Source organism: Dermochelys coriacea, chromosome 1 (genome assembly GCF_009764565.3).
Source record: "Dermochelys coriacea isolate rDerCor1 chromosome 1, rDerCor1.pri.v4, whole genome shotgun sequence".
In the NCBI taxonomy this organism is placed as follows: Eukaryota; Metazoa; Chordata; order Testudines; family Dermochelyidae; genus Dermochelys; species Dermochelys coriacea.
Genome location: NC_050068.2, coordinates 230,418,283 through 230,444,458, shown reverse-complemented (window position 1 = coordinate 230,444,458; position 26,176 = coordinate 230,418,283). Strand labels below are relative to the sequence as shown.

Below are 26,176 nucleotides of genomic sequence, written 5' to 3'. Positions count from 1 at the left end.
TCCCCATGCCACTGAGCCCCAATTAGCTGCACCCAGACCCCCACTCCCCAAGCCCCATTCTCCCAGTACCCAGACCCCACCACTGAGCCCCAACCACTTTCACCTGGAAGCCCCTGCAGAGTCCCATTGCCCCTGCATCCGGAACCTCCCCCCCCCATGAGCCTCTGTGCATCCAGATCCCCCCACACCTAGACACTCCCTCCACTGAACTGCCTACCCCCAGATTTTCCCACACACAATCCTCTCATCCCACTCCTGTATCCCCCACACTGAGCCCTTCCACACTTGGATCCTGCCTGTTCCACACCTGCTGCACCTGGCCTCACCACTGAGTCCGTGTCCTTAGGGTGGGAGATGGGGAGGCTGCAGGGTGATCTCCCACCTTCGTGCAGCCAGTGCCCTGTACTCCCCACTGACAATGCTGGAGCCTCTGCATTTATTTATTGACAAATAAAACTTGCAGAATTTTAAAATATTGTGCACAAAATTTTTAATTTTTGGCAGAGAATTCAATTTTTTGGCACGGAATGCCCTCAGGAGTAATGGGTGTACACTTTTAGAATACTCCTCCCACTTTTAGAAGAGGGGGTTAAACAAAAGCAATTGTTTTCTACATTAAAGTAAAAGGCCACACTTCATTTTCAGCTCATCAATAGCTACGCTGATATTTGATATAGAAATATTCTATGCCAAAAGTGACACAATATTGTTTGACTTTGACAACTAATGTCCTTACAGTAATCTGTTCAGCATTCCTTAATTACTGGGCTATACTCATTTCAGCAAAACAAAGAATGCCAGATGGCAACTAACCTACTACCCTCTCTCCTCCCAAAAAGACACCTGATCTAGCTTAGCTATACAAAGGTGATTTGTTTTAATCTTGTCAAAGAACAGTGTATTCACTGTTAAATAACTGCTTAACAGGATGTGACAAGCTAGAAATAAAGTCACCACAATCTCAAGTGAGAATGGTCAAAGTGCCCATGCCATACACCTTTCATCCAGTAACAGAGAAATGTTAATATTTCCCTTATTTTCAACAGAAACAGAGATGATTCACTTTATACTGACAACTAACAGCAAATATGACTTTACACTAATTACACAAAGATTAGGTAAATTAAGAAAAAAAAACTGAGCAGTACAAAAAGATCTTCACCAGACTCTTGATGATGGAGGAACAGACAAATCTGCTCAAAAATTATTCTGGTTCAAGTTCTGCAGCTGAATGCTATCAAAACTCGTTATGCTACCTTCCACCACTAAAGGAAACCTCAATATAAGCATCAGTTATTTTTATGTCTAATTACACATTCTGGGACTTTTATGGCTGTGGAAGTTAGAATATTTTCTTAATACTACAAATTTAAAATTTTTACCAAGATAATAGGATTTAATATATCAATACTTAATAGAACTTGGATGCCTTGTAGTATTCATAATGTAAGACAGAACCCTTTAATTCTAGGTTTCTCGCCATGCTGGTAATGGCTTAAAACTACCACTCTCAAACAACCATTCAGAGGCTTGTGAAACAAGATGATCTTTATCTTTCAGTTCCTAGTGGATAGGCATCCACCTCACAAAACCCACAATCACACCCAGAACTCTTTCTGGCCAAGAACTGCATCCATGTTGTAAGTGATTTATCATTTATTCCTAGAGATGGTCCCCGACTCCAGCTAGGGGTGGAAGCACATTGGCAAGGTAGTGTGGAAAGCTTGCTTTATATTAATTCATTCTGTGGTTAAAGTAGGCTATCATTTTCCAGGGCTGTAAAGACTGGTACTTTTCACCAGAGCTCTAAAAAGTATAAGAATAAAAAATGCTGACATCGAGAAACTATAAGCTATCCCATTTGATAGATTACTGTGACTTCACTGCCAATTGAAATAAATATATTTGAAAATGTAGAAAAACATCCAAAAATATTTAATAAATTTGATTGGTATTCTATTGTTTAACAGTGCAATTAAAACTGGGATTAATTGTGAGTGTTTTAATCACGATTAGTTTTTTTTAGTTAATCGCATTAGTTAACTGAGATTAATCGACAGCCCTAGTTAAAATAGTGTAATTGTATTTATTAAAAGGCTTGTGATTGGTGCAATATACACCCTGTGAATCAGCCTGACCCGGGAGTCTGATGGGTAAGGAATCCAAGTTCAAAGGTGGGAAAGGGTCTTCTTCTGAGAGATCACAGATTTAGTCCAGGGGTCTCACCCTGATCTGTGTTTACGACTCAGATTCTTAGCAGTGTCAGCACTGACTTCCCTAGACAGGGCCCGATTGGTGGTGGCAGAGTGGAGGAGCTGACTGTGGGCCTGGTGGTGTGAGCACTGGTTTTGCTGGACTGGAGGCAAGCATCCATTTGATCATTACCAAATCTAATGATATTTCTGAGAATTTAGATTGGGGGTGGCAGGGAACTGTATTGCAAATAAAGAGTTCTGGGCCTCAATAAGGCAGGCAATTAATAACTCAGACTCTCAGATCAATCAGATCTCTTATACACTGTTGGGTTTTGCTCATTTTATTTTATGCATATATTATTGTGTTTTTCCTAACATGTTGTTTGTGGTTTCATATTTCCAAAGAACTCCCAAGTCCTGCCAGTGGGGAAGAAACACCAACAAAGGGACAAGGGAGGATTTAAATTTTTAGTTCCAAAATCAGTTACTTACTGTAACTGCAAAAAGAAAAGGAGTACTTGTTGCACCTTAGAGACTAACAAATTTATTAGAGCATAAGCTTTCGTGAGCTACAGCTCACTTCATCGGATGCATGGTTCTTTAAGATGTGATGCTGATGTGTATTCCCATGCCTGCCAATGCGGGGGGGGGGGAGTGAGGGCAGCCAGCTTCAGCAGTGTTACTGAGCATGTTCCGTCTGTAAGAGCATGCTCAATATAAGCCAAGCAGCAAATTGGGGGGGGTGGACGACATAACCCCACATGCCCCCCACGTCGCCTCTGTAAGTAAGTCTGTGCACACCCCACACACCGGAGCTTTTTGCTTAGCAGTACCCCTAGAGGGGTGGCGCTTGCGCCTCATGCCTGTAGCCCCTCCCCTGGCTGTATGAGGTGGCACTGCCCCGAACCCCCTCAGTTCCTTCGCACTGAATGTCCAGGGAAAGACTCCAATACAGAGGGAATGTAGGGTATGTCATGGAATAGACATCTGCATCACATCTCAGAAGAATCGCCCCGGGACCTGCAGTGCTCCCAATTGGTCTTGCAACCTCTTCTTTGGCACCGACACCAGAGAATCATTCCTGTGCGTCTTCAGAGAGACCCCTGCCCTGGAACTAGAAGCAGCAACACTTTCTGAGCCAGAGGGCAATCTGTGGCCTGAGGAAGGCCGCAGTATCGGGTCAGGCTTCATGGCCTGTTCAAGCAGGTGCTGCTTAAGGCGAACGTCCTGCGTTGTCAACCCGAGTCCTCTCTTGAACGTTTACAAACTGACCAGTGCTCTTTAAGGTGGGCTTCGCCAAGGCACAGCAAGCACCGCATATGGGGGTCACTGTTAGGAATAGTCACTCCAAATGAAGGGCAACGTTTGAGCCCCAGTGAGGGGAGTATTACCGCTAACATTATAGTTAGGGCCCTACCAATTTCATGGCCGTAAAAAACGTGTCATGGACTGTGAAATAAGCCCTTCCCTGTGAAATCTGGTCTCCCCCTACTGCTAGGAGCACCCCAGGCAAGCAGCTCCTAGCTCCAGCTGGGCTGGGGAAGGACAGAACTTGTCCATCCCCTGCACAGCTACTCTCGGGGGGAGCTCAGACCCTCCACCACCTCTGGGAACCTTCTCCAGCTGAACGAAGCTCCGTGTTTGCTGCCTTTGGAGCCCAGCTCTGAAGGCAGCACAGAAGTGAGGGTGGCAATCCCATGCCCCCCAACAACAGCTCTGAAACCCACAGACAATCCCCCTTTTGAGTCAGGATCCCCACGGTTACAACACTGTGAAATTTCAGATTTAAACATCTGAAAATGTGAAATTTGTCAATTTTCAAATCCTATGGCTGTGAAATAGACCATAATGGAATGTGAATTTGATAGGGTCCTAACTATACTATATACTATAACTTTTACTCTAACACTATTAACTATGTACAATAAAATTAAGCTGTGACACAGCCAGAAAGGCTGTTAGTCTCTAAGGTGCCACAAGTACTCCTTTTCTTTTTGCGAATACAGACTAACACGGCTGCTACTCTGAAACCAGCCAGAAAGGGTTAAGCAACTTACAGGCTAATTGACCCAGATTCAACCTTTAGAGACATATTAGCATATATTTGGGTTTTTGTGTTTTTACATATATATATTGTTAGAATGTAATCAAACAGTTCCTGTCTCTCGCTGTATTTTGTTAATTCAGAGATCAAAAGGAGATATTAACATTTAAATCAACTGTGAATGTAGTGATATCATGGTCTCAATTTCTCTTTGGAGTATATATCAGATCACCTGCAAATGGTGGGATATAGCCAATTGCCTTATGTTAATCCATACAGCTAATTACCAGTGATATTTAGGGAACAGGTTACTTCAAAGTCACTATTGTTCACCTGAGGACTGCATGCTGTCAAGAGGATGCCCAAAACTGTAGAAAGGGCTCCTGGGACCGAATCCTTCATCATCTCAAATCTGCTTATTCTTCATCAGGGCAAGTCTGAGCCACAAGACTGAGGTCTCCAATTTCATTTCAGATAGTCCTGTTATTGAAAATTGCACAACCTATGGACTAATTCTGAAAGAACTCTTTGTAACTCTAGAGCTCACCACCTCTACTATGAAACTGAACAAAGAACTATATTCATGTCTGTACACATAATCTTTTAACCAATACACTCCCTCCTTTTTTAAATAAATTTTAGTTTAGTTCATAAGAATTGGCTGTAAGCGTGTATTTGAGCAAGATCTAGAATATTCATTAACTTGGTGCGTAATGTATCCAATCCCTTGGAACTGGTAGAACTTTTTATATGATTAACAAGATTTTCAATAATCCTCACCATATTTGGCCTGGCTGTCTGGGAGGATGCCTCAGGCTGGGTTGCTTTAAGGGAACTGTGTTATTGGCTTCTGGGTAACCACGAAGGTATTGTTGAAGCTGTTTTTTTGCTTGTTTTGTAAAGCTAAGTATCACAATAACCACCAGTTTTGGGGATTGTCTGCCCCATTCTTTGCAGTTTGCCCTAATTGAGCAATCTCAGCATGGCACTCCAGGACCCTGGTAATAGGTTAAGAAGATAAATTCTGAGGTTTTAAAAACTACAACCACACAGAGGTCAAACTCCAGCTGTCGGGCAATGAGAAGAAACAGAGGAGTTGGGGTGGCACCATCTCATGTAGCCAGGGGAAATGCTACAGGCTCAAGTGTTGCCCCTCTATTAGTACCACTAGTCAGAAGTCTCCAGCTCAGGTGCACGGGGTACGCACACACCTACTTGGAATACAAGTCTGTATCTACTTGAAGAAATCTGGGAAGTAATAAGCTTTTTAGATAGGGAGCACTATTACTGCTATGACTCCTGATAGAAGGAGAATATTGCATAACAGTGAAAATAAGTATCTTGCTTATTCTCCAGTCAACAGTTACGAGAGTGACACAGTGACACAGATTGACTAGGGATACAGAATCTCACACTTCTGAGTCACTGACCATTCATATAAGTTAAATGAGTTTCACAGGGCTTGTCTATATGAACATTTAGTTTGTGCAAAACTAACATGTGAATCTACCCAGCACTAGCCGGCCGTGGACCAACTGTCATGTGGATCCTGCTGACACACAGCAACAGTTTCTTAACGCGCTTTGACCTACTCTTGTTTCAAAGAGGACTAGATCAGAGTACATTAACAAAAATTGTTACTGCACATCAGCAGGGTCCACAATATAGTTGGTCTGAGCATGTTAGCATGGGGTAGATTCATACCTTGCCTGCAGTGAACTACATGTTCATGTGGACAAGACCTAATTCTAGTTCTTAAAGGCATTCCCCTCCCAAAAGGAGTCATCTTAATAAACGGCAGCCTTGCTAGCGGTGGCAGAAAGGCAGAGGCTTGAAATTGTTTTCAGAATATCTAATATAATAGAGGAATAGACAAATTACAGAAAAAAGTAATGACAGGTTTCAGAGTAGCAGCCGTGTTAGTCTGTATTCGCAAAAAGAAAAGGAGTACTTGTGGTACCTTAGAGACTAACAAGTTTATCTGAGCATTGCTCAAATAAATTTGTTAGTCTCTAAGGAGCCACAAGTACTACTTTTCTTTTTGAGAAAAAAGTAAGGTGGCTATCTGGCTTTTGTACTCTTTCTTCTGGTAATGTGCAGCTTGCCGGCCACTGATAGTTAAATTTCACAAAAAGAAAAGGAGTACTTGTGGCACCTTAGAGACTAACAAATTTATTAGAGCATAAGCTTTCGTGAGCTACAGCTCACTTCATCGGATGCATTCGATGAAGTGAGCTGTAGCTCACGAAAGCTTATGCTCTAATAAATTTGTTAGTCTCTAAGGTGCCACAAGTACTCCTTTTCTTTTTGCGAATACAGACTAACACGGCTGCTACTCTTAAATTTCACAACAACAATTAAAAAAATAACTGAATAAATCCTAGAAAAGAGGGAGAAAACAGTTTGACAGTAATATCAGTTTGGTCTGGGAAAACTGATTACCTCTCTGAACATTACTGAAACCACAGAAATGTAAAGCTGGAAGGGACCTCAAGGAGATCAAGTCTCTCTCCTCATGCCAAAGCACAACTATGTTTCTCTTATCAAATTCTTAATGACAAGCAAAGCTCAGAGAGCACACTAACAAGTTTTTTAAACTCAAATGATTTATAGAAAGTAAACTAATTACTTATTGTTATATTAATTTCCCAAAAAACAAATACATGCTTCTCCTCATCTTAATTTCTGTTGTAAACAGTCTCTTGCCAACTGCAAGAATCCCAGCTGGTAATGTTTTCTACATTTTTGTACATCTCTGCCAGAATTGCCAGGATATGATCTTTCTTTATTTTTTGCTTGATATTCGAGACAACTATTTTGCCTAAAAAGGCAATTTTTCACTGGATGCTTCCCACGGTTCATAAAAATAAATCCTGAGATGCTTTTACACATTGCAAAAGGCTGCTAACTTTCAGACAAAAAAATAAAAATCTAATTTCTTGTGTCTGTGGGTCATCATTTAGTGCAACTTCTCATCTATTTTTGTAATAAAACTATGTTGGGGTTCTCTTAAAAATCAGAAGTCCATAACACCAATAGAGTTGTCAGTGAATGAGACTTGAACTACTTTCCTCTCACAAATAGCAAAATATTCATTTCCACAGAAGTTGTTTAACATGGGTGTAGAGATGTGCAGAATTCTGAACTGTGCTGCTTCTATTCTGACAGGCATCAAATGCCAGTCCTTTTTAAGAAGCATGGTTTTAGGCTCTGGCAGATCTGACTATTACTTATGTCAAGCTTGATTGATTTCAATCATGATTATTTAAATCGCTGGTCTTAATCATGAGTACAAAATTTAGTAAATTAATTCACTTTTAAAATTTTGTAATTAATAAGAAAAAATGTTTTTCCCCTTAGACATTTCCTCTTATTCAGGCTCACTGATGGTTGCAGGGAATCTTAAGTCTCCATACAGCTTTATAAAACAACTACATAGGTAAGACACAACAACACATCTGAAAAGCACAAGGTATTTATAGATTTCCCAAGATGAAAACTCTCAGTTTTAATGAGCAGGTCAGATCAGCGCACCTGGTAATAGAAAGAACTTGTTTTCGATTGAGGGAAAAGCAGATTTGCCTATTCCCCTGCATATTAGAAGTCACAGTTTTTCATAGTAGTGTTGCCCTTTGCCAAGCAACAGCAGAAATTTGGGGCCCTGTGTGTCAGCTTCCCATTTGATGCAAAAATCTGAGAAACTAGGGTCAGGTATTTTCTTTTCATTTGTTTATTTGCAAAATATACAACAGTGCAGTTCCCCTAAACAGTAGGAACAAACCACACGTAGATATCTGGGATTCCCGCAAAAGAAGCAAAGAAACCACTGTTTTGTCTCAAGCAGCAACTATTTCGAACCTCTGCCTCTCTCCAGGAACTTATCAGTTCGATACAGACTACTTCCTTCCAGGGGCCAAAGAAGCTCACGTTTTGACTCCTTAACACACAACTTTGTTCCAGCCCTCACCCCCGAAAACCAGGAAATCCATTAGCGCTGCACTCGCCCTCTGGACCACATGCTCTCTCCAGGTGCCTCCTGGCATCAGCCCTCACCCTTTTAGGGCAAAATAGCTGCAAAATAAAGGACTCAGCTACTCCTACTATTGGACACAAAAGAGACTGCTTTAGCTTAATTTTGCCAGTGATCACCTTTGCATCCATGACCTCCAGTAGCAACATAACAGTAGTAAAACATTACAGTAAAACATGAACAAAAATTTTGGAGCCAGAAAACAATTTGAAAGGTATACAAGGAAGTGTTCAAGTTTACAGAGGCAATACCACATGCAACAACTTCCTGCCAAAGGAGGCATCATAAGAGTCTATGATTATTTATTAAGCCTATGAGAACATTAGTCCTAGGTTATGGGCACCCTTTAACCATCAGTTAAAAACTAAATATAAAAATTACAAAATGCAAAACAAGTAGTACACCCCCCACACAGACACACACAGCCAGTGAGCCCAAGCATATTTATTAAAAAACCCAAGTTCCCAAGAGATCTTCACACCCAGCTCTCTCAGTCTTTCCTAAATGCCTGCTCAAGGAAAAAATGTGCTTTGTAGCATACTCTCAAGTTAAATACATTCAGGCTATTTTGAACCACAAGGGAATGATTTCAAGAATAATGCACTACCAGAAGATGCCTCTCTGCTATGTCAAGGGAGTTCCAGTTCAACAGCCTACACTTATCTCAATTATGGTAGGAGGGAAGAAGAATAGGTAGCTTCTCAACTTCCCAAACCTCCCGACCAAACTACATCTAGAAGCTAATAAGCAGTCAGTGTAGATCACAGACCACATAATCCCCTTAAACAGGCTGCCATATTCCATGCCAGCCACAGCCTCCAAATTGATGTAAAATCTAGCCCATGCAGAACGCAATGCACTGTACAGATGACAAAGGCACAAACCACAGCAGGAAGACCTGCATCCCAAAAAGGTTGCAACCCCCTGACCAAATGCAGATAAAAAGAGCCGTGTTGGTCACTGTAATTATTTGCTCATTTAATGCAGCCACAAATATAAATAGACCATGAGGCTACCAAGATCAGTTACAATAACTAGTTCAGAAAATATTAAATAAGGAGCAGCTTTTAGTTTTAAAATTCAACTACACAGAAACAGTTTTGTTCCAGAAATATTAATCTACTCCAGGAGAAGTAAGTATCCAAATGGCTGAAATTAAGTTTTACTTAATCTGTATTAGTTTCTGTATATCATTTCAACAGAGAATAGGAAAAGGTATCAGAAGGGTCCTGGAGACCAAATTTAGGTTGTTAGGTATATAATTAAAGCCCAGGACCTCCATGGTAGCATTTTCTGAAATGCTTCCAGTTTCACATGCCAGGCCAGTTAGACAGGCAAAACTGCACGGTCTCAATGAGTGGATGAGAAGATGGTGAAAGGAAGAAGGGGTTTGGTTCATTAGGAACTGGGGAACCTTTTGGGAAAGGAGGAGCCTCTACAGGAAGGATGGGCTTCACCTAAAGCAAAATGGAACCAGACGGCTAGCATGTAAAATTAAAAAATGCGTAGAGGATTTTTAAAAGAAGGGATGGAGGAAAGCTGACAGGTGCAGAGGAGCACAGGGTTTGAACAGAAACATCCCTTAAGGGAGGATCTACTAACAGGGATTCTCTATATCCTAGTAAAGAGGAGAGGACAGAAGTTGATAAAGTAGGAACTGAAGAGAAATAATCAAATGAAAAAGAGCCCCATTTAAATATAACATGCAATCAAGAAACCGATTGACAAAATGTACAAGTTCTTATACACAAATGCTATAAGTCTAAATACTAAGACGGGTGAACTAGAGTGTCTGGCATTAAATGAGGATATTGATATAAAAGGCAACAAGGAGACTGGGTGGAATGAGAAGAATCAATGGGACATAATACCACGGTACAAAATATACAGTAGACCTTCAGAGTTATGAACTAACCAGCTGACCACACACCTCATTTGGAATCGGAAGTATGCAATCAGGCAGCAGCAGAAACAAACAAAACACAGTGTTGGTGTTTGTAACTCTGAGGTTCTACGATATAGGAATTACAGTAGATTGCACTAGTAGGGGAATAGCACCGTATGTGAAAGAAAGCAGAGTGTCAAAAAGTAAACATCTTAAATGAATCAAAAACCGTACCATAGAAGCTCTACAGATAGAAATTCTATCCTTGAACGATAAGAATATAGCAGTAAGGACTATACTACCAACCACTTGACCCAGGATGGTGACAGTGATTGTAAAATGCTCAAGGTGGCAGAGAGGCTACAAAGGCAGAAATCACAATAATTATGGGCATTTCAACTATCCTCATATTGATGGGTAATAGTACCGACCTCAGAAGGTATGCAGAGATAAAATTTCTAGACATCATCAATGGATAAGCTTGTCTTGGAACCCACAAGCAGAGACCCAGGTCTTGATTTAGTCCTAAAGTGGGTCACAGGATCTGGTGCAAGAGAAAACTAACTATAGCTGAATCACTCAGTAATAGTGACTATAATGCAATTAAATTTAACATATTTGTAGGGGAAAATGCCAAAAAAACCCACCACAATAGCATTTAACTTCAAAAAGGGGAACTTTACAAAAATGAGTAAGTCAGTTAAATGGAAATTAAAAGGAACAGTCACAAGGGTGCCTGCAAACTGCAAGGAGACTATTTAAAAACACTATAATAGAGGTTCAAATTACACGGATACCTCAAATTAAAAAACAGTAGGAAAACCAAAAAAATGCTATCATGGCTAAACAGAATAAAAAGCCATTTGATGTGAAAAGGCATCCTTTAAAAATTGGAAGTCAAATCCTAGTAAGAAAAACAGAAAGAATCAAACTCTGGCAAGTCAAGGCTAAAAGTATAATTAGGAAGGCCAAGAAAGAATTTGAAGAGCAACTAGCTAAAGGCACAAAAACTAACAGTAAATTAGTCAGGAAGCCAGACTAGTCAGAAATTTGTCAGAAAACCTGCCAGTCAGTGGGACCTATACTGCTAAAGGATCACTCCAGGAAGACATGGCCGTTTTGGAGACGCTAAATGAACGCTTTGTATCAGTCTTCATTGTAGAGGATGTCGGGGAGAGCCCTACATCAAAACCATTATTTTCAGGTGACAAATCTCAGGAACTGTCCCAAACTGAGGTGCCAATAGAGGAGGTTGTGGAACAAACTTGTAAATTAAACAGTAGCAAGTCACCAGAACCAGATGGAGAGTTTGGAAGGAACTCAAATATGATATTTCAAAATTATTAAGAGAGTGGTATGTAACTTATCATCACTTAAATGAGCCTCTGTGCCAGATGACTGATGGATCACTAATGCAACACTGATTTTTTTAAAAGGCTCCAGAGACGATTTTGGCAATTAAAGGCTGGTAAGCCTAACTTCAGTACCAGGCAAATTGGTTGAAAGTATAGTAAAAAACAATTATCAGACACATAGATGAACATGATTTGTTGGGGAAGAGTCAACATGGCTTTTGCAAAGGGAAACTATGCCTCACCAACCTAAATTTTTAAAAATTCTTTGATTGCATCGAACATGTAGACAAGGGTGATCCAGTACATATAGCATACTTGGGTATTCTGAAAACCTCTGATAATGTCCATCACCAAAGGCTCCTAAGCAAAGTAAGCAGACATAGGATAAGAGGGAAGCTCTTCTCATGACCCATGAGAAGATTAAAAAACCTGATTAAAAAAACAGAAACAAAGGGTAGGAAGTGATCAGTTTTCCAAATGGAGAGAGTTAAATCATGGGGGTCCTTCAAGGATCTGTACTGGGACCTGTGCTATTCAAAATATTCGTAAATGATCTAGAAAAGAGGGTAAAACAGTGAGATGGCAACATTTACAAACAATACAAAATTACTCAAGATACGCAAGTCTAAAGCAGACTACAAAGAGATCTCTCAAAACTGGGTGACTGGGCAACAAAATGGCAGATGAAATTCCATGTTGATAAATGCAAAGTAATGAAAATTGGAAAACATAATCCCAACTATACATACAAAATGATGAGATCTAAATTAGCTGGTATCACTCATGAAAAGTCTTGGAGTCATTCCAGATAATTCTCTGAAACCATCCACTCAATGTGCAATGGCATTAAAAAATGTTAACGTTGGGAATCCTTGGGAAAGGGATGGATAGTAAAATAGTAAATATCATAATGCCGCTATATGTATCCATGGTACACCCACATCTTGAATACTATGTGCAGTTCTGGTCGCCCCATCTCAAAAAAAGATATATTAGAATTATAAAAGCTACAGAGAAAGGCAACAAAAATGATTATGGGTATGGAACAGCTTCCATATGAGGAGAGATTAAAATTACTGGGACTTTTCAGTTTAGAAAAGACAACTAAAGGGGATAGGACAGAGGTCTATAAAATCATGAATGGCAGAAAGTAAAGTAAAGTAAACAGGGAAGTGTTATAAAGCCTCTCTCTATAAAAACCAAGGGTCACCCAATGAAATTAATAGATAGCAGGCACACAATCCACTAGTGGAATTCATTGCCAGGTGATGTTGTGGAGCCTGAAAGTATAACCGAGTTCAAAAAAAGTATTAGGCAAGATCAGAGAGGATAAGTCCATCAATGACTATTAGACAAGTTGGTCAGGTATGCAATCCTAAGCTTCAGGTATCCTTACACCTCCAACTGCCACCATCTGGGATTGAACAACAGAGATAGATCACTCAAAATTGCCCTGTTCAGTTAATTCCCTCTGAAATATCTGGCCCTGGCCACTGTCAGAAGACAATCTACTGGGTTACATGGACCATTGGTCTGACCCAGTATGGCTGTTCCTATGTTATGTTCAGTTCCTCTAGAGAAAAAAATCTAAGAGGACTTGCACAATTAAATATATCAGATAGTTTTGATTCATATTCTATTCACAGCAGAAGCCTTGCTAAATTCTCATTCACTCCTGAGATCTCAATGAAGAATTCTTGCATTACTCTTTTAATCAAGCTTTTCCACAGAAACATATTGCCTCCAAATGCTGAAAAGCAAAAGTTTTGAATCCAGATGGCACATAATACCAAAATGGTGGCACTGACTGCTATACGGCTTAATTATTCACTGATTAGCTATAGTCTCACTAGAACTTATCAGAAGCTAGAATATACACTGAAACATAGTTTAAAATAAAAAGCATGTGCTGCAAGTAGATTGTGCATAAGTGAATAATGGTAAAATAGATTAGGTTCTCTTAAAACTATAGCAAGTTGCAAGGCAAGGAGGTATTCGGGAAGAATCTAGGCAGAAGATCTACAGAGCAATAGAGAGCATAGCTTTAGGGATACTGATTTCCTTATTCTAATAAAGTTCCTTTCTCCGTGTTAAAAGAAAGTGACTGATTCTTTACCATTGTTACGTGATACTGCATACTATCACCTTTTTCAAATATTACTCCTGGGGGAATTCTAATTTAAAAAATTAAAAATTCTGCATATATTTGTCAAAACAACACAATATAATCACATCAGTTTCAATTATTTTGGTAATTTATTTCAAAATACCTGTAAGCAAATATGCCTGTAATAATACAGACCAAAAAAGATTCTGGTAATTTTTTTTTGGACAAATAGATTCCTTACTAAGCGTATTAATACAGAACTTTGAATAATTAATTTAAACTACAACAGAGAAATGTTATTCCTGCACCTGTAAGAAGCAACGCAAAAGGCTTGGGGGAGTCAGGAGTAATGGAGAAGCTGAGGAAGAGAGAAGAAGCCTGGAGTGAACCTGGAGGGTTGGTGGATGTGGGTGGGAGAATATGGAACGGTTTTTTGGGGGGGAGGGTGGCAGGAGAGATTGTTAGGGAATTGGGCATCCTCCCCCATTCAGACCCTGGCTGACCCCAAGCCTCTCCTATTCAGGCAGGAACATCTGCCACTGTCCCCATGTGTCCCTACACCACCCACACATGTCTCTCTCCTGCCTCCTCCCCCCATCCCAATGTGGCCTTGCAGCTCCACTCCCGTTCAGCCCCGGCTCAATGTCGTCACCCCACTAGCTCCTGAGCCCACGCCCCAGTCTGTCCCCCCCACTAGCCATTCTGAACCCCTGACTGTGACACCTCCTCCCCACCTCAGCAGCCCCATGTGCCCCACTCTCTGTCCTAACCTGGCTCTGCAGGCAGGGTGCAATGATGAACTTCAAATTATTCCTTGGGGAATTCTGCGCCACTGAGAATGCACAATTTTTTTTCCCTGCAGAAAATACACTGTGCCCAAGTGCTGCAGTTCTGCCTTTTACCCACCAGAGGCCGCTGTGGCACCAGAATAGCCAGCAACAGGCTGCATTCATGCTGCTGACTGTTCTGGCGCCACCTACATTGTGTAGTTTGTAAAGAAGCTATGGACCATTCCTGAAGCAAAACAATTCAAAATGAATTTACTCACCTTATGGCAAGGAAGGCACTTGACAACATATTGCTGTGGCTTGGCAAAGTACTACACTGTATTTACGGACGGCACTCCTGACATTAGTCACAGTGAAAAGATGTCATTTACAGTAAGATTTGTTGGTATCCAAGTAAAGGAACACTTTCTCTCTTTCTGGTCTACAGATGACTCTACTGGAAAAGGCCTAACAGAACTGTCTATGAAAGTTTTGAATGAGAATAAAATTAAAAAAAGTGTTAGGACTGCTGTGGCCAAGGCTATGACAACAGTGTGAACATGAAGGGAAGAAACAGTGGTGTCCAGGCAAGGACCCTTGCACTGAATCCAAGAGCTTTCTTTGTGCCTTGTGACTGCCATTCCGTCAACTTGGTTGTGTCAGAGGCAGCAGCATCTTTTTTTTAGATTGAGTTTCTCTCTTCAGAGTACTGCAAAGGATATATATCCTGTTTTCAGCATCAACTCTCAGGTAGAAGATTCTTACCGGCAATGTTATAAATCTGACTGTGACGCTGCTAAGTGACACTTGCTGGAGAATCATACTGACAGCGAAAGGCCAGTGAGGTGCCAAGTGACTGAGGTTTACGATGCCCTGATGGAACTGGCGCAATCAAGTAAAGTTGAGGCTGGAATCTGACACCAGGCTCAATGCCTGGCAAACCAGATCCCTGACTTCAAATTTCTAGTCTCAGTTGTGGTTTGGCATGATATCCTGTTCTAAGTAAACACTGTAAGCAAAGCAATACAAACACATTTGATGGACATCATGACCACTACTACTTTGATGAGAAGCTGCCTGGATTTCATTGTGGCCTACAGAGACAATGGAATTGAAGATGCCATCACTGCTGCCAAAGAAATGGTGGAAAACTTAGGAGTTGAGCCTGTCTTTAAGAAAACTCATTCACCGGAAGAAGAGACAGTTTGGTTATGAGGGCAGAGATGAGGTGATGGGAAGCTCAGAAGAAAAATTCAAGAGAAGGAGGTTTTTTGCTCACTTGTTGATTCTGCTCAAGTGTCCACTGAAGAAAGGTTTGGACAAATGAAGCACCACAAAAAAACCTGAGGTTTTTTTATATGACCCTAATAAATTGCAGGCGGACAGGAAAATACTCTTGAACAGTTTTCTTGTTGCTCTGAGTAGGTCTGGTACTGCCTTCCTACAATTGTCGGAGGCAGTTTGCGTTGTCTGGTCAGGTTGTCAGGGCAGTGGCCAGTCCCAGCCTACTTTGATTGACAAGTCTGGTTTCCGCCTCAAAAGGAACTGCAAATAAGAATAAGATGCATTGTACTGAAGTAGCAAATTTTTATTACAAAGCAGATATTCCTTGACAAGAAAATACTGGACTAGAACTTCCTAAAATAGACAAAAAGCCCATTCAAGATTTTATGCTGTGGTATCCAGAATCTCTCCAAGAGTGAGTGGGCCATTTCAACCACAGAAGTCTTCCAAAAAACTATACAGCAGCTGGTTTGATTGTTGTCCAATAGAAACCTTAACTGGTCAAACTAACCATTTCCTTGATATCTTATCCAAGATTAATGAGAAACCAGAATCAAAATGTAATAACTCTTGCTTGTATATAGGCTTAGAAGGGTTAGATTTTTTGATCAGTAAGTGTTAGTAAACATCACTGTGTTCACACAAACTGATGAAAAAAATATATCCATCAAAAATAATAGAAATGTACAGATAGACAAAGAAAAATGCTCTCTGAGAACTTCTTTAGGAGTTTGAGTTAAGGATATTTACTTTGTATATTTTTGACATGTGATGTTACTAATTTGTGTTTTAATTTTTAAATCACAAAGCTTTAATTTTTTAATCTCAATGTCTATTGTCATTAAATTACTGTCTGGCCCCCCATAATTTCCTGCAACTATGAACATTTAAATTGATCAAAATGGGGCAAAATACTTAAACCCCATAATTTTGAGCAACAGTGAAAATTTAAATCAATAAAAATAAGAAAAGCTTAAAATGAACATTGGTATTATCCATTAAGATTATAAAAAGACAAAAATCTAATTTTGCCAAGCCTACTTGTAAACCAAGCATCTAAATCAGCAGCTGCCTGATGGGAGACCAGGCCAAAACAAACCAATTAATCTGATAGTGCAAGACCCCAGTTATTATGGAAATATTTGAACATCTTCCCTCACCCATTTGTCTCTGCTTTGCCATAGATCAGACCCACAAGTACCAGTCACAAAGTAAGTACTTGCACCCTAGAACATTGAGCTTACTTCAACATTATTCCAAAGATCTCATTCCAACATATTGTTTCTTACTCTTAATTTTAAAATTTTATAACATTAAAATTTCTATTTTATGAAGATCAATATATTCAGTAAATTTTTAATACAATTATTTTTACTGCTAAAGACCTAGTTACTTTAGCTTTTAAGTATACTCCTTAGGTTTTGTCAATCTCTAGCTACAGAAGGAAGTATTTTACACAGACTTCTTAACAGGCAGAAAAATTATACAAATATAAACTTAATCCCATATCCTATTAAAATGGATGGCATTTGTGATCTTGTGTTTCAGCATTTTCAGTTTATAAACTTTTTTATAAACTGGGCCAAAAAGTAAAGGTCACTGCTATCCCAAAGGCTACTTCTAAAGTTCAAAATAACCACACATTTTATTTAGACTACCATCTTTAGTTGCCTGTAACTCCATATGTGCACAGAAATCATAGTAATCTATGGAAGAGGTGAGAATTAAAAGGAAACACGGTATCTTATAATAGAATGTTCAGGTTACCTCCCAGAAGCTATCACTAGAAACCTCTACTCCAACAGAATCCTCATATGATCCAGACATTTCTATGTTTGGAGAGCTTGCAAGTGTTCAGTGTTCTATTATCAGCAGCAGATCTTCAAAAATCTGTAGGAAGGACAAAGAAAACATTAAATTTACCCATAATTTGCTATGATTTGAGTATCCATTTCTCTTTCATAGACTTTTAGTCTAAAAGTTAAATGTTATGGGAAAATTGTCAATACCCCCTCCAAACCGATATAAGCTCAATTACTGCTTACTTATATCCTTACTTCCAGCAACAGCAAATTGTAAGTATTACATGTTTGACACATCTACATACATTACGAAGGCCAGGGTCTACATTAAAAAGTTAGGTCAACCCAGCTATGTCACTCACGGATATGAAAAATCCACACCACTTAGTTACATAGGGCCGGTCTACACTACCATAGTAAATCAATCTAACTTATGCAACTTCAGTTATGTAAATAATGTAACTGAAGTCAATGTGGTTAGATCCACTTACCGCAGTGGCTACACTGTGCCGTGTCAACAGGCAAGCATCCCCCGTCAACTTCCCTTATGCTTCTCGGGGAGGTGGATTACGCAAATCAATGGGAGAGTGCTCTCCCATCTATTTAGCGTGTCTTCACCAAATCAACACACTCTGCATCGATTGCAGCAGTGCTGATCTACCAGTAAGTGTAGACATGCTCTTAGTTAAGCTGACCCAAGTCCTGATGTATATAGCCGTAGGTTAATGGAAGAATTCTTCTGTCAAGCTAGCTACTGCCTCTCAGGGAGGTAGATTAACTACAGCAACAGGAGAACTTCTCCCGTTGCTGTAGTTAGTGTCAACACAACCTCTACAGTACAGCTGCCGTTGTAGTGGTTTAAGTGTACACAAAGTCTTACTAAATACTCAACATCCCTCCACATTAGCCCTAATATAGATAATGTGCCATTTTAGTCTTTCCACTGCTGTATGGCAGGCACTATAGTTGGTTTGTACATAAGAATTTCAGTGTTTAGTCCCAGAGTTTTATTTGAACACTGCTTGCTTGGATCTTAACACAACTTTAATCTAACTAGCAAGGCTCTCTTGACTAACAAAAACCTAGGGAGGACACAGAACAGTAAACTAAGCATAAACTCAGACTTCATAATTAATTAACAATAGCAGTAGAAGTTATACTCAAAAATCATATCTAAATTAAATTGTAGACAAATTACAGTTCAATAATTTCAGTTTCTGAATCTTAACTTCTGTTCTCATTTACAGAAAGGATGAATAGAAGGGATTGTTTTCTCATACAGCTAGATGACCCATTACAGCCTCAAGGAAGTCACACTGGCAAGTGGGTCAAGGAAATGACCTACTTGTGACCTAGTTAGGCAACTTTCCAGGCTAGGTTTCCCAAAATTAAATGTTGGCTCATTAACCTTTTCTACCCTAGCAAGTAGGTGCTTCTCCAGCTAAATCCATAAACAGATACAGTACCCACAAATATAAAGCAATTCGCAACTAGTACAGAACAGCAAATGGAATTTAGCATGACAGAATTCCTGATGCTAAGCAATTAATGCTTTTTCACATTCAAGGAAATGTCAGGTTTAAATCCTGATACTAAAGGATTGAGTGGTTTTATATGAATACTTTTGAGAATTTTAAACAAATATTTCACTTTTATAAAGGAAGTGATGGCTGGAGATGTTGAACCTAGGCTACCTTCTCACACATGGCAAAAACATTGTTAAAAGAGCAGCAGCTGTCATCAGACAGTAATGCTGTATTCCCTATAGTGCTCATCCAACAAGTTCTTATATCTAAGAGTGACAAATAAGGACAAGAAAATGGGTGTATAAGGACTACTGTTAAGAGACCTTTTTTCATTAAGCGTACCTAACTGACTGAGTTCACTAGAGATCAGAAAATTGTTGAACCCCATCAGAACATAAATTTATACAGAATATAAATTTCAGTAATTTGTTAAGCATGTATCAGTTATGGAAAAATGTAATTTCTTGTTATAAGATTACAGTACCAAACCTGTTAATGGTTAAACAATTTTATACAGGTCACAAGGCTCAAGATTTTTTGGGTGGCTATGAGCACAGATTCCTTCATTACTCCACCTGCAAGCTTCTCCCTCCCTCACTTTCATACATTTTATTAAATTTCAAAAGTCAGATACCTTTAATCTGAAAGACAAAGTATATAACAGTTTCCCAGCAATAAGATGTTCTATTTATAATAAATCTCATCTGCAGTATTCAAGGCCACAAAACATGTTTGGATAGAAGAGGAGAACATGCCTGAGCTATTACTGAAATTTTCAACTGGAAGATTCTAGACCCAAGAGTAGAAGGTTTTAAAAAGTATGTTACCCACAAGACATCAAAAATGAAGAGAGAGCCTCCTCTCTACCCTCAAGAGAGAAAAAGATGCATTGACATGAGAAGGAAAATGTGATCTTACAGATTTAAGCAATAAGGAGGTTTTATTTGGTTTCCTAAGTAAAATAATCTGGATAGCTGAGTTAAACACACTTGCAGTAGATATAAATCAGAAGTTTCCTATTCTCCAGGCACTTCAAGAAGGACCAATATCCCAGTTGTAGTTGGTTTAATAGCTTTTCAAAAATCTTTACCTTCCTATGTGTAAAGGACTTGTCCTTTATTAATGCACCCCCCCCCTTTTTTTTTTTTTTTTTTTGCAGAAACTGCCACCAAATAAAAGATATAATAAAATGTATAGCATTCAGTAGCACCCACGTGTTAGGTAGTGCCTACAAGACATACATGAAGACAGCCTCTGCTGCGAAGAGCTCACAATCTAAGCAGCAGCAACATAAGAGTGGGATAAAATGTACAATCTTTAACTAACACACACTATTTTCTAATGCTTCTAGGCCAAAATTTGTACATACCATGTGAAAAACCAGTCTTGAGAGAGAAACAATTGTTAATTCCCCTAGCAGCTGAAAGTCCTGGACACTATTGCTTTTGACTCCATTTGTGACACATTTTACCATATTACAGCGTGTGCTCTTTTGCTACTTAGCACAACACAATGTTTTACAAAATACTAATCACTAAATCTAAAAAAGGTCCATCTCTTTAGTGGCTTTGCTGATCCTTCACACTCCAGATAAAAGCTGAAGGGAGGGAATGCATGATGCATGTTGCCTGAGCAGAAGGATAGTTTTGTTTGTAAAGTTCTGTACAAGGACTTTGTAGGATACCAGACAACTGACTTTAACAGTACTGTTTCTTTATAAAACATTAAGGGCTCATCTACACTGGCAATTTACAGCACTGCAACTTTCTTACTCACTCAGCTGAGCTCCCAGCGCTGGTATCTATGCCTCCCATGGAGGTGGTTTTTTTAGAGCGCTGGGAGAGCTCTATCCCAGCGCTCTGCTGTGACCACACAAGCCATGTTAAAGTGCTGCCACAGCAGTGCTTTAGCATTGCCAGTGTAGACTAGCCCTTAGCAAATTCTCTTGAATGAATACCACAATTAAAGTAATTGTTGCATGATCAACCACTTCCTCTGGAACTAGAAATGTTGCACTTTGAACTCGAGTTTTTTTCCCACATTAGGGTTGCTAATTTTGATTGGAGATATTCTTGGAGGTTTCATCACATGACAATCTCTAATCAAAGGTCAATCTGTAATTTCTGGAGACTCCAGGGCAATCCTGGAGGGCTGGCAACCCTATTCCACATTCACATGAAAAAGGTGGTGGCCATGTAGTGCATAGGAGGAGTTAAAGTAGATTCAGCAAAGATGCAGATAATCCCAATCAAAAAACAAAAAGATAGTTGAAATAATTCAATTGATTCACATAACAATATCTAACTCACTGGAGTCTATAGGTACCATAAGGCCATGTCTACACTATGAAAGTACTCAGATTTTACAGAATTAAATTTTTGGGATTGTATAAAGTTGAGTGCACGTGTCCACACTAAGCACATTTATTTAGTGGTGTGCGTCCACAGTACAGTGACAAGTGTCGACATTCCGAGCGGTGCACTGTGGGTAGCTATTCTTCAGTTCCCACAGTCCCCGCTGCCTACTGGAATTCTGGGCTGAGCTCCCAATGCCTGATGGGGCCAAAAATTTGTCGCAGGTGGTTATGGGTAAGTGTTGTCAGTCAACCCTCCCTCCCTCCCTCCATGAAAGCAACAGCACACAATCATTTTGCACCCTTTTCTCTGGATTGCCTGAGCAGATGCCATAGCACGGCAAGCATGGAGCCCATTCAGCTCACCGCAGCAGTTATGACCATTGTAAATACCTCGTGCACTATCGTGCAGTTTATGCAGAACCAGCACCTGAAAAACCAGGCGAGGAGGCGACAGCAACACGGTGATGAGGACATGAACAGAGATTTCTCTAAAACCGCGATCCCCGGCAATTTGGAGATCATGGTGTTACTGGGGCAGGCTCATGCCATGGAACACCAATTCTGGGCCTGGGAAACAAGCACAGACTGGTGGGACCACATAGTGTTGCGGGTTTGGGATAATTCCCAGTGGCTCCGAAACTTTTGCATGCGTAAGGGCACTTTCATGGAACTTTGTGACTTGCTTTCCGCTGCCCTGAAGCGCCAGAATACCAAGATAAGAGTAGCCCTCACAGTTCAGAAGCGAGTGGCAATAGCCCTGTGGAAGCTTGCAGCGCCCAACAGCTACCGGTCAGTCAGGAATCAATTTGGAGTGGGCAAATCTACGGTGGGGGTTGCTGTGATGCAAGTAGCCAACACAATCATTGAGCTGCTACTATCAAAGGTAGTGACCCTGGGAAATGTGCAGATCATACTAGATGGCTTTGCTGCAATGGGATTCCCTAACTGTGGTGGGGCAATAGATGGAACACATACCCCTATCTTGGGACCGGACCACCAGGGCAACCAGTACATACACCGCAAGGGGTATTTTTAAATGGTGCTGCAAACGCTGGTGGATCACAAGGGACATTTCACCGACATCAACGTGAGATGGCCGGGAAAGGTTCATGACACTCGCATCTTCAGGAACTCTGGTCTGTTTAAATGGCTGCAGGAAGGGATTTACTTCCCAGACCAGAAAATAACTGTTGGGGATGTTGAAATGCCTACGGTTATCCTTGGGGACCCAGCCTACCCCTTAATGCCATGGCTCATGAAGCCATACACAGGCACCCTGGACAGTAGTAAGGAGCTGTTCAATTATAGGCTGAGCAAGTGCAGAATGGTGGTAGAATGTGCATTTGGACATTTAAAGGGTTGCTGGCGCAGTTTACTGACTCGCTCAGACCTCAGCAAAACCAATATTCCCATTGCTATTGCTGCTTGCTGTGTACTCCACAATCTCTGTGAGAGTAAGGGGGAAGACGTTTTGGCAGGGTGGGAGGTTGAGGCTGAATATGTGCAGCCAGACACCACGGCAGTTAGGAGAGCACAGCAGGAAGTGCTGCGCATCAGAGAAGTTTTGAAAACCAGTTTCATGACTGGCCAGGGTACCTTGTGACACTTCTGTTTGTTTCTCTTTGATGAAAACCCGCCCACTTGGTTGCTTCTAAATTCCCTGTAAGCTACCCGCCCTCCCCCCTTCGATCACAGCTTGCTTGCAAAGGAAATAAAGTCATTATCATTTAAAAAACATGTATTCTTTATTAACTGATTATAAAAATAGGGAGATAATTCACAAGGTAGCCCAGGTGGGGTATGGTAGGAGGGTAGGAGGGAAGGAAAAGTGGGGTGGAGTGGTTGGGTGCACGGAGCCTCCCCCTGCGTTCTTGGGCGTTTGGGTGAGGAGGCTATGGAACTTGGGGAGGAGGGAGGGCTGTTAAACAGGGGCTGCAGTAGCAGTCTGGTGATCCTGCTGCCATTCATGAACCTCCACCAGACACCAGAGCATGTCCGTTTGATCCCACAGTAGCCCCAGCGTTGCCTCATGCCTCCTCTGATCTTCCTGCCGCCACCTCTCCTCACATTTATCAGCCACTTTCCTGTAGTCTGCTATTGTGTCCCTCCACACATTCTGCTGAGCTCTATCAGTGCCGGACGACTGCATGAGTTCAGAGAACATTTCATCGTGCGTGCATTTTTTCCGTCACCTTATCTGAGATAGTCTGAGATGGAGGAGGGAGTCTTAAAACATTTGCAGCTGCTGGAGGAAAAAAAAAAAGAGTGAAGATACATTTTACAGAACAATGGCTATACTCTTTTCATGGTGAACAATACTATTCACATTACATAACACATGTGATTTTGGTACAAGGTCGCATTTTGCATCTTATATTGAGTGCCTGCAGCTTTGGTATTAGAGATTACACATGCAGTGCCGGGCAACAGAATTAGGCTTGCAGGTGGCCATGGTAAGCCATAGTCTTTCGGCTTCTGCAACCTTCATAACAGCAGTGCGCTCCTCTCCCATACCAAGCAAACCATGTTGAGTTGGCCATTTAGTGCTGTGGTTTTCCTGTTAACGTGCAGCAGCAGAAACCAAACTAACCCCCTCCCCCCATCCAATTCTCTGGGATGATTGCTTTACCCCTCACCCCACCGCGTGGCTGGTATCAGGGAAGATCCCTGCTAGCCAAACACGAACAGCTCAGGGCCAATGCCTCTCCCCCACAGCGTGGCTAACTGCGGAGAGGATTTCTTTTCAGCCACAAGCAAGCAGCCCAGTAGGAACGGCCACCTTTGAATGTCCCCTTAATTAAATTCCCGTATTTCAACCAGGTTACCATGAACAATATCACTCTTCTGAGGATAACACAGAGATAAAGAACGGATGTTGCTTGAATGCCAGCAAACACTGGGACCATACGCTACCAGGCTTTGTCATACAAGGATACCAGATTTCTTGCTACTAGCATGACGTGGTAAAGTGTCCTACCATGGAGGATGGAATAAGGCTCCTCTCCCCAGAAACCTTCTGCAAAGGCTTTTAGAGTACCTCCAGGAGAGCTTCATGGAGATGTCCCTGGAGGATTTCCGCTCCATCCCCAGATACGTTAACAGATTTTTCCAGTAGCTGTACTGGCCACGAATGCATCCCAAATCCTCAGGGCTACTTAATCATCAAAAAACACTTGCTTTTATAACATTTTTAAAAGGTACACTTACCAGAGGTCCCTTTTCCGGCTTGCTTGGGTTGGGAGGGTATTTCAGTCAGGGTGATAAAAAGATCCTGGCTGTCAGGGAGAACGGTGTGCTGTGTGCTCTCCTCAAGCTCGTCCTCCTCCTCCTCCTCATCTTCCCCTTCCGCAAAATCCTCAGGCATGGCAGAAAGTACCCCATCATCGGAGTCCATGGACAGGGGTGGGGGTCGTGGTGGCGGCCTCCCCTAGAATTGCATGCCGCTCAGCATAGAAGCGGCATGTCTAGGGCTCTGTCCCCGATTGTCCATTTGATTCTTTGGTTTTCTGGTATGCTTGTCCGAGCTCCTTAAGTTTCACGCAACACTGTGTTGAGTCCCTGCTGTAGACTCTGTCCCTCATGGCCTCGGAAATTTTTTGAAATGTTTTCGCATTTCGTCTTTTGGAAAGTAGTTGTGATAGCATGAATCCCTCTCCCCATACAGCGATCAGATCCAGTACCTCCCGTTTGGTCCATGCTGGAGCTCTTTTTCGATTCTGGGACTGCATGGTCACCTGTGCTGATGAGCTCGCCTGGCCAAACAGGAAATGAGATTCAAAAGTTCTCAGGGCTTTTCCTGTACACCTGGCCAGTGCATCCGAGTTGAGAGTGCTGTCCAGAACAGTCACAATGGTGCACTGTGGGATAGCTCCCGGAGGCCAATAACTTCGAATTGCGTCCACGCTAACCCTAATTCGAAATGACGATGTCGATTTCAGTGCTAATCCCCTTGTTGGGGAGGAGTACAGAAATCAGTTTTAAGAGCCCTTTATGTCAAAAAAGAAATTGCTTTGTTGTGTGGACGGGTGCAGGGTTAATTCGATTTAACGCTGCTAAATTTGAAACTCGTAATGTAGAGCAGCCCTTAAACAAGAGATAGTTTCCCTTTGCTTAATTATTTTAAAGGGAAAATAAATGAAAACAAATATCCTCCCAACTATAAGGACTATGTTTGATTTAAGCATGTCACATGCTCCTCAATATAATATCCAATAGCAATCTTTATTCTACTTGTTAGCCTTTTTATACATGATTTTACAATAAAATATGCAAAGATACATGCCTAAAATGGACCCTCAACCCTTTCAAACACTCCTTATCTTACACATTTTCTCTGTTATTTTTCAAAAGGATAAAGTACTATTTATATTTGATGGACAACAGATACAATCCCTTCTTCCCCCAAGTAACCTTAATAAGCTAAATCAATCAGGGTTGAGCATGACCACAAATTAAAAAACACACCTTTTTTCCTAGTTAGACTAAATATAACACCATGAGGGCAATACCATACTTATCTGGGATTGTTTAATATTATTGACCAACTAAAATATAACTTGTTAAATGTTATTAGTTTTTCCACATAAAGGAAAAAAGTCTTTTTTGCAGTGTCATCTACATATGTAAATGCACAGGAAAAAAAAAAGTGCTGAGTTTTCCAAACAATGCTAACCAAATTAAATAGTAAATATGTACTGTAGTACTTAGATGGATAATCCAGCTAACAGTTCCCTGATAAATCAAATATAACAGAAGTGGGAACAGATCTCTAGTATAGAGATTCAAACAAAAAAATGTCCTGGCATGAAGCTGTGTTAATTATGTA

The 26,176-nt window shown here is 40.8% G+C and overlaps 1 protein-coding gene across 16 annotated transcripts in view; it reads right to left on the bottom strand.

The window, feature by feature from the left end:
- Window positions 1-26,176, bottom strand: part of PACSIN2 (protein kinase C and casein kinase substrate in neurons 2) — a 123,420-nt gene that overhangs the window by 31,382 nt on the left and 65,862 nt on the right. For 13 of the 16 annotated variants that reach the window (XM_038377337.2, XM_038377308.2, XM_038377373.2 and 10 more), the window contains one exon: window positions 17,435-17,557. In XM_038377337.2, coding sequence (XP_038233265.1) covers window positions 17,435-17,494 — 60 coding nt within the window. In that variant the 5' untranslated portion in view covers window positions 17,495-17,557. Of the gene's footprint in view, window positions 1-4,572; window positions 4,594-17,434; window positions 17,558-26,176 lie in introns of those variants that run through there. The other 3 variants (XM_043515847.1, XM_043515911.1, XM_043515918.1) reach the window with 1 other exon arrangement.